General features: G+C 34.4%; 2 protein-coding genes across 2 annotated transcripts; one reads left to right on the forward strand and one right to left on the reverse strand.

The window, feature by feature from the left end:
- Nucleotides 1–411: 411 nt before the first annotated feature.
- Nucleotides 412–3,038, reverse strand: LOC118438542. The gene is made up of 9 exons (XM_035858993.1): nt 2,724–3,038; nt 2,413–2,622; nt 2,281–2,336; nt 2,084–2,220; nt 1,913–2,006; nt 1,493–1,837; nt 1,270–1,414; nt 1,053–1,183; nt 412–965 (listed from the first exon to the last, which is right to left on the reverse strand). Exons 1-9 carry the CDS (start codon nt 2,887–2,889, stop codon nt 627–629), a joined length of 1,623 nt encoding a protein of 540 aa, XP_035714886.1. The 5' UTR covers nt 2,890–3,038; the 3' UTR covers nt 412–626.
- Nucleotides 3,039–6,438: 3,400 nt separating this feature from the next.
- Nucleotides 6,439–7,311, forward strand: LOC110858874. The gene is made up of 2 exons (XM_022107758.1): nt 6,439–6,653; nt 6,900–7,311. Exons 1-2 carry the CDS (start codon nt 6,439–6,441, stop codon nt 7,309–7,311), a joined length of 627 nt encoding a protein of 208 aa, XP_021963450.1.
- The last annotated feature ends 2,597 nt before the right edge of the window (nt 7,312–9,908 follow it).

Here is a 9,908-nt window from a genome sequence, read left to right on the forward strand (position 1 = left end):
ATTCTGCTCCCTAAACTTATCTCAGTTGGTAAAATTAAATTATTTCTGCTCTGGTACAAGTTTTGCCTCTGATAGCTGGACTTAACTTTAACAAAACCAGATACTAATGAGCGTATTTGTATAGCAACCATGTCAAATTGTTCACCTAAAGTTTGTTTCCCTAATTTAGTAACTAAGTTAATAATTTCTACAAATACATATTCCATTTCTTTTACAATTACATCCATTACAGAGTTATTAACACCACTTGCAATTATAGAGGAACAGAAATTACCTAAAATTTCTGAAACTATTTTTATACCAGTATCAACGGAGATATTTTCAAAAGTTTTGGGATCCTCAAAGTCAATATTAATTTCTTGTTGAGCTTCACTAAAATTGGAACTATTTAAAGTTGACTCAAAAATAGATTTGGTATCTGGGAGCCTATTTCTAGAAACTTATCGTGTGACTTTACATGACGTAAAAATCCACTCCATGTCCCTAACGTTATATTACATGAACTAAAAGGGCAAATTAATTGAGGAAAATTACTGTGTCCATAATTATGTACAAATTTTAAATGAGTTTGAAACTCACTCGCCCTTAAAACTAATATCTGACAGACTGGGCAAGTAAACATTTTTTTAAATGAGATTATTAAAAATATTACTTAATTGAGTAAAAACACTTTTCACCTTTCCCGAAAGATCAGTACTGTCCACGTCAACCTTATAAATATAAACTTGAAGAAATTTCCATAGGCCTTGCAAGTTCTTGTCGTATTCTGCTCCGAAGACGTAGTGTGATTTGAAGAGGAGGTCAATTGCTTGTGCAGAATTCTTAGCGTCAATTGGCAGCAGTACTTTATCTACAACGAGATAAAAGGAAGAAAGTGTTTTCTTGTTTTCTCCAAGACACAAAAGGTTTGGTTGTCTCTTATCCTCGCTCCAAGTATCCAGGATGGATGGTAGAGGAGTTGCAGTCTGGAAAAAAATGTTATTAAATTCATAACAACAATTTGAATAAATAAAATAGTTAGAATACATTTTAATTTAAAAGTCATTATGTACCTTATAAAATGAGATCAGCAAATTCTTTGCTTCATCAATTGTACACCGACTCCCTTTTCCTCTCCCTTGGGCAGCTGGGGGGATTAAATAAAGAAGAACGAAGAGTGCTGCTACTTCAGAGTCCCAATTATCTTTAAAATAAAACGAATTTTGATAAATTTCAAGGAAAACTTTGTTTTAAATAAACCAAATTTTTAAAAAATAGTATTTTGCAAACCAGACTCCTCTGTTAGAAATTTACATAAAGACGGGGATTGCTTTAAGTCTTTCACTTTCTCCAGCAGCTGTGAGGAAAATGACGGCCAAATTCTTGTAAAGTTTTCTTGTGATTCTCCTTGAAGAAGAGAAAATTCCAAGCGGATCTAACATAAATAAAAATTAATGTTTAACTCAAATAATTAAAAATACTGACAAATAATATTGATTTAATCGGATTATACTAAAAAGTCGCAGTCCGCAAATTTTGTATAAACCAGCAGGATTGATTGTGGATTGACTCGTCGTAAGTAATTTCTGTGCTCGAGGGTGTCTTGCGCCAGTTTAATTATTTCTGCGGATCCCGATTTTGCACTGCTGCCATTTAAACTCCTAACTAACTCGTCATGTTGTCCGTTGTCAACGTTGTCATCCAGTTTTGCAGTTTTCGGTTTAGGTCCGCCAGTTCCAAGCTGTGTCTTCTTTGCCCTTAATTCCTTCTTTTTTTCAGTGGTTTTCAGTTTTTGGTGAATTGTCCTCAATCTCCGTTGGATTAATCCTGACCGTCCAATTTCATCAAAAAGTATATCCTGCAATGCAATAAAAATTATTTAATTACGAAAATTAAATATGAATTAATTATTTATAAAAGTTATATGGTTTACCAAGCCTTCAGTTGACCCAGCGTATCGCCAACATGGAATATATTGAATAATTGCTGACGCCAAATTCTTTTGGTCAGAAGAACTTGGAGATTCACTAAAATTACAAAAAATACAAAAATCAAGTTTAAATATTTTATGGAGGAATTTTAAATACAAATAAATACTTCTTACCCTTTTAGCTCCACAAGTTTTGAAACAAATTCTTGCACAAGAATCACAGCTGACTTGTCATCGACAAACCCTTTTGTGTTGCAATCTGCTACAACTCTGCTAATTTCTTGATTATCATTAATTGAATTACCCAGCACCTAAAATAAATAATTAATAATAATATTTTAACTGTGGGTAATTAATAATTTTATTTTTACCTGATTAAAACCATCCTGTTGCAGCCGTTGAATTTTGGATGATGGTGAATGGGTGACTGAAAAGTAAATAAATATTTATGTACTTATATATTTAGACATTTAAGAATATAAATATACGATTAAAAAGCTCACACATTAACTCGGTACTTGAAGAGCTGTTCCTGTCGTCAGGATTCAAATTAATTGTTATATGATGAGATTCTTCTCCACCCAACTTAAAGACTATATTTGGAATGTTTTCAATTTCTAATAAAATATGAAAAACATCCGAGTCCACCTCTGCCCCCTGATCATCTTCAAGTCGGATAATTACTTCGTTCCCTAAATCGAATTTCGTTCGCACTAGAAAAAATAATTAAGATTGTTGGTTAAAATATTGTTAAATATATGTAATATAAGTTATTAACATAAGTAAATCGTGTCTAAATTTAAAATTTTCTTACCTGAAGTAACAAAATCCTCAAAATTTCCGTCACTTGGAATTAATTTTTTTGATGTAAAAGAATTTGATACTCGAACTAATTTTGTGGAGCTCATGTTGACGAATTGCTGAGTTGAATGTGCCGGGTACGCGTGGGGTAACGGACAAACTTGAGTCATTAAAAACATGGTATAATTTCAATACTGGAAAAGTATTGATCAATACTTTACAGTATTAAATAAGTTTTAAACTCTACTGGTATTAATTTTTTAAATATCAGTATTATTTTAAAACTGCACATTAGTACTATAATAGTAATAACTGTTAATACTATTTGCTGGTATTGATATTTTTTAAGAATCAATACCCAGCTTCTTAGAGTGTAATTAATAAATTAGTTTTATGTATTTCTACCCTAATGCAACCCTTTAGACAAAAAATAACTAAAATTTACACAAGGCTGAGTAAAGAAAATTATAGCACAACTGTTGACTAAAATTTATTTAAAATTGTGGAAAATTTGTCCAAAGTTGTAGAAAGTTTATCCACAATTGTGAAAAATGTGTCGAAAGTTGTGGAAAATTTATTAAAAGCAGTGGAAAATAATACAAAATTGTGGAAAATTTATTCAAAGTAGTGGAAAATTTATTCAAAGCAGTGGAAAATTTGTCCAAAATTGTGGAAAATTTGTCCAAAGTTGTGGAAAATTGATTCCAAGTAGTGGACAATTATTGAAAATTGTGAAAAACTTGTCCAAAGTTGTGGAAAATTTGTCCCAAGTTGTGGAAAATTTATTCAAAGTTATAGAAAATTAATCCAAGTTTGTGGATAGTTAAAAGTTGTAGAAAATTTAACTTAATTTTTGGAGAATTTATCAAAAATTGTTTAAGATGTATTAAGAGTTGTAGAAAATTAACTCAAAGATGTGAACAATTTATTGGAGATTATGGAAAGAATAAATAAAAGCTATAGACAATTTGTCCATAGTTGTCGAAAATTTTCCCAAAGTTGTGCAAAATGTATTCAAACTTATGGAAAATTTTACAAAGTGTTGGAAAATTTAGATAATGTCGCGGAAAATTTAGCTAATGTCGCGGAAAATTTATTCAAAGTTGTGGAAAATGTACCGAAAGTTATAGAAAATTAATCCAAATTTGCGGATATTTATTAAAAGTTGTGAAAAATATATCCAAAGTTTTGAAAAATGTATTAAAAGTACTGGGCAAATTATTCAAAGTGGTGGATTATTCAATAAATTTTTTACCATATAACTGTTTTTAACTAATTTTAATAACTTTTATTTAAAGTGAACTATTTTTTATTGAATTGAATTGAACAGAAATTTTATTTGTCTTATTTGTTTTCCAGTCGGCATTATTACCTTCCTAATTTACTTCGTGGCATTTCATCTTCTTGACAAATCTTGGAATCGATCGGGTAAAAATATTCGTAAAAAAATCGTCAAATCGGGTCACCAATCTTCAAGAAACCAATCCCACAGAAACCAAAATACTCTGGTGACAGCTTTTTTTACCACGGCGACGGGAAAACACACCCCCGACGAATATATCATCTGGATGGAAAACTTTCTCGGTCAAGTGGAAACGCCGATCGTAATTTTTACTCAGCCAGAATTCCAAGGTATTTCCTGCAATATGATTTACTTAGGAGTATTGTTTCTGAAGAATCTGCGCACTATACATAAATAATAAGTAGCTTCTGCGAAATTGAATTTTTGAGCTTTTTTGGACTCTGAAAAATTTTAATAGCCCAAAAATTGACAATTTACAATTTGGGTTACTCCATGAGTTATGGTAATGGACCTGATGTCGAAAATCGACTTTTGTGAAATCCTTCATGCATGTGATAGAGGACCTTAAATAAGCAGATAAATCATTTTCCCCGAATTTTTGAGGTTTCAATGTGGCTGCTAGGAGGGGGTGTGGCTTCAGTTGAGATACCACTTTTTCGCAGCCGCTATTGCACGCAGGGACTCGAAATTTCACATCAAGCTACCATGGGCCAATACAATTGCGGGTCTTTTTCTCTTTTTTGGAAATTAGGTCACGGTGACCGTTTTTAGGTCCTGATTCACAACACGTCAAATTTCTCTGAAAAGTCAAAGTCTCAAATCCCCCATACCTGGGGTATCGTTGGAAAGGTCTCAGCGAGAGGATTAAGAATATATATATTTTGTAGGGTGTACGACCACTCCCCAGTCTTCCTGAGGCTGACAAATATTTTTGAGTTTGTCCCATCTCTTCCTATGTTAGCTCGCCTATCTGCTACTGTGTTAAAATCTGGAAGCAATGAAAATTCTCATTCTACTGCTTCTGGAAGGTCAGAGGGCAGCTATATGCCGGACAAAGTATATATATTCTTAATCCTCTTGCCTAGACCTATCTAACGATGCCCCATTTATGGGGTTATGTGAGACGATTTACGAAAAAATTCGACATAACGCACATTTTGACCTAAAAACGGTCACAGTGATGGATGATTTTGTGTAAGTTTAAATGATGGTGGTGGAGTTTTGGGAATTATTACAATGGACACAGAGAGGTTAATATTTATAATAATAGCAACCTTGAGTTTTATTTACTGTGGTTAAAATCAATACATACCGTCTTCTTGTATTAGCTACTTAATTATTTCTTGGGGTAATGTGATACATAGTTTAATTCGCAATCTCACTTTCTCATTTTGAAGCAAGTTGAGATATGCGAAATAGTCTTGTGCAAAGGTTGTAGGGCTCTGATGTATTTGATGTTATTTCGGGTCTGGTCCGTGGCTGGTTTTATACTGCAGGACGGACCGACAAGCACCCGTGTATGCTAAATCGTACATTCATTTTATGACTAAAAATAATATAATATACATACACACAATTGTCTGTTCAACATTGGAACAAATGCATGCATACATTAAATACTACATTTTCTGCCTGTTTAGCAAAACTACAAAACTGGACAATTCAATCTGCATAAGATGAGGTTGCATTTACAGTGATGCAGTGTAACACACTAGCCATCATTTGCACTGTTCCGTGCAGACAAACATTGATTTGCATGTATATACTGCAAGATCAATGTAAAAGTAATGTAAAATTCTCTAAATCTACATCTTAAATGCAAACTAAACTAGTAATACAATCTATACATTATAACTCAGATTTCTACATATTAGGAATCTGAACAGTATTGGCCAATGGTAGCTTGGTGTGAAATTTGGAGTCCCTGCGTGCAATAGCGGCTGCGAAAAGGTGGTATCTCAACGGAAGCCACACCCCCTCCTAGCAGCCGCAATGAAACCTAAAAAAGTCGGGGAAAATGATTTTTCTGCATATTTTAAGGTCCTCTATCACATACTTGAAGGATGTCAAAAAAATTAATTCTCGACATCAGGTCCATTACCATAACTCGTGGAGTAACCCATTTTTATTTTGTTGAAGTTTTTAACATTGCACCCCAAGTTTATTCTGTATGTATAAAGAGACTAAAAAATTCCATTTTGGACAATTTTGTACAATTAAGTGGCTACATAGTGCATTTGCAAGTTTGTAAGAAATGACACCCGGAATTAATTAAATACTAAATTCCTCTTCATAATTCCGCTTTAATTTAGAACTCATGTCCAAAGTGAGGGACGGCAGGCCGACGGAATTTAAAATTTACGATGAAATCTGGTCCGTCCCATGGCTCCAGGAACCCCATTTTTTGAACAAAACTTACCACCAGATGCATGACCTGGATCCAGAAAAAGACAACCATACGCCAGAATTGTACGCTGTGTGGAACTCAAAACCTTGGTTTCAGACCGTGTCAGAAACTAATCCGTTCAATTCGACGTATTTTTATTGGATGGACATTGGCTCTGTGAGGCAGCCAGGAATTGTGTTGACCAACTTTCCAAGTCTTGAAAAATCCCTCCAAGTTTTCGGAGCGGATGAACGGTAACTTTTCTAAATTTTAAAGGGGCATTAAATTAATACTAGAGGTAATTAACAGGGTAATGGCACAACTAAAACCGACTCGCCCGCCCGACCAATCGAGTTCGTACGGGTGGTGTTCAGAAATTAATCGGGTCGGGCGAGTCGGGTTGCCAAAATATGTGACCGACTCACCTCTAATTAAGCTTATCAAATTCTGTTCAATTCTTTACAATGAGAGAATGAAGGATCTACACTCTTTCCCCGCAGGTCGCCGAATTACCATAAACTAAATATTTTCGCCGTTCAAAAACTTCCCAACTTTAAACCACCCCCCGACCACAACACATTTGATGAACTGGGAAAGGTCAACTTTGTTGAGGGCGGGTTCTTCGGCGGAACGGCGGCCTCCATTAACTGGTTCAGTAGGACGTTCTACGCACTCCATGACTATCAACTGGCCAAGGGCGAGTTTGTCGGGAAAGATCAAACGCTGTACAACTGGATGGCGACGAAATACCCGAACCGATTTCGGGTAGTTTGTGACTGCATGCAAGTCCCACGGGACTGTGGCGATAGGTGGTTCTATTTCCAGAAATGGTATGCCGAAGAAGACGAGTCAAACGAGCAATGTCGAAATGCTACGGTGGAGAATATGAGGGATTTCTTATTGATGGATTAAAACCAGTGTTGCTTAATTGCTTGAGTATGTATGTAATTAATTAGTAATTACTTATTTCCAGGAAATTAGTGCAAATATGTATCCAATTAATTACTCAATTATTAATTGCATCAGTCGGGTAATTAATTACAATTACTTACGTCACAATATTTTCTAATTTACTTACAAATTAATCTTCACGATCATCTAAAAACGATCTCTAAAATCAAAGTCATACACAATAATTATTAACACTTTAAGGTACCAGAAGAAGAACTTCTAGAAACGGGTTGGGTTTGTCCCCCCCCCCGATTTCGACAGTTTGTGCAATTTTTAAAATTTTACTCTCTCGTTGGATTAAATATATTTTTAAAAGCAAGACTAACTTGATGAGGTCAATGGTAGTTTGAAGTTTTTGCTGCAACCGAATAACGATTTAGTTTCGTTCACAAATTAGCCACTCATGAACCGATAATCCTAAAATTATGGTTTTGTGCTTAGATTGTGCCCAGATAAATTACGCAGACATAGTCTGTGTAATTCCGATAGTACTAAAACAACGACTTTGTATGCTTGTGTCACATTTTATGTATCAGACATGAATAGGCGCATTATGATCAATTAGAAATTCCGTACATCCTTTTTTGTTGAAATGTTTCAAATTTACATAAATCTGAGTGTTACAAGTGAAAGGCTTGGATTTTGAGTGTTATCCAATTCCAATACAATTCCCCGTCTGGTACATACAGGAATAACATTTGTAGGACTTCTTTATCTCTATATGTACGAGCTCTCGCACCTGTCGACTCATTTACATACGTATAAATGTATCAGATAACGGCAAATATGCAGGGTTTCGTTTGGTAATGTCCAGGTTTACCAGGCAAGTGAGAAAAAGAAAGGAACAAAGCAACTTTTATCACAAAGTCAAAATAGTTGGGAAATTGGAAAACTATGCTTTAGCCCAACCTGACACAACTTAGGTATTTAAAACCCTTAGTTTTCGTTTATATTATTCATTAAAAGTTCAAGGCCTTGAAAAAAATATTCATTCCTTACTCACTAATTCATAATTTTAAAAATATACTTAAATTAGTCAATATTTATTCTTGATTCATTATATCCAAAATTCACAGTATTATATGACTTTCTCAACTTTCCCTATATACATACATATATATATATATATACTAACAATGGAGGCGCAACCCATGTTCAGCCCAGATAATTTTTTGACCTTATTAGTTTGAAAGAGCAAGTTTTTACAAACAACATTTGGTTCGGCACTTGGGCAGATGCGCAACTTTCAGCACGTTATGGGCGCCGCAAGTTTGCAAAAATGCACGAAATTGAGCTCACGCTGTGCATTCCCCAAAAAATCGTGCGTAATGAATGATGAGAAAATAATCATTCACACGAATTGAGTAGATATTCATTCAACATTCATTTATTAAAAAATCAGAATAAAATATTCATTCAATATTCATTCAATTTTTGAATATTCAATGAATGATTTATTCATTCACCATGAAACGAATGAATGTGAACATGTATGCTACGTATCCACCCTCATATCAATCGTATTTTCGATTAAATTCAAAATGTGAAACTTGGTAGTACGGTCCAGTCTAAATAATTATCCTTGCATGGGCATGATCATATCCCCCTTCCCTGAGTAGAGAGTCGTATCCCCCGTGTCAATTAGCATATGATTCAAATAAAGCTTTAGACCAAAATGTACGACATTTTCCATGCATGCACGACCTGCATGTGTGTTATAACAAGCACGAATTCTGCCCAATGCCCGTACAAACACTTTCCTCACGCATATTTGTCCATCTCGGGTGTCTCTGCTTGCAGCGGACGTCGTATTATTGACAGGAGATATGTACATATGCATGAAAAGCGTCACAAATTCGGCAATTCTACAACATGCATTTGGATAAGGTGCCAAAGTATGTATTTACACTTAATGACATTTAATAAAGCCAGGTACAACTGTGGGACCCTGCACAAAGCAAGGGCACGATTTTGTCCTGCTTTCCACACTGCAAATAATTGGTTGTAAATCCAGTGAGGTGTAGCCACATATGCACACCGCTGGTGTTAATTTGCCCGGATTACTACCGCAGGTTTGTTTGGATTTCCACCCAATTATTTGGGTGGGTGGGTGGGAATCGTCTCCCCCGCATCAACATTAGCATGAGACCAGAGCCGTACCTTGAAATTTGCGGGCCTGATGTTGGCTTAGGTACCGGGCCTTTTCGTAAGTCCAATACATATTTTTTTCAAAAATTTCAAATAATTTTCACAATTTTAAATTGTTTTGCAAATTTGAAAAAAAATTCATGTAAAAAATTGCAAACTCTCAAAGAAATTGACAATGTATCAAATTTTAAAAAATCAGAATTTCAAAAATGCGTACGAAAAAATTCTAAATTGCAAAGACGAATGTAAATTTAAAAAGTGTATCACGATTTCAACAATTTTCAAAATTAGGCGTGTATTTAATTTTACGTTATGACAAAAAAATCAAACGCCAAAAGTTAAATAGAATTTTTTGAAAGGTTGCTGAAGTCTATAAATATTGTGGAGTTCTATCTTGACAAATACATATT

Source organism: Folsomia candida, unplaced genomic scaffold, assembly GCF_002217175.1.
Source record: "Folsomia candida strain VU population unplaced genomic scaffold, ASM221717v1 Fcan01_Sc023, whole genome shotgun sequence".
Taxonomy (NCBI): domain Eukaryota; kingdom Metazoa; phylum Arthropoda; class Collembola; order Entomobryomorpha; family Isotomidae; genus Folsomia; species Folsomia candida.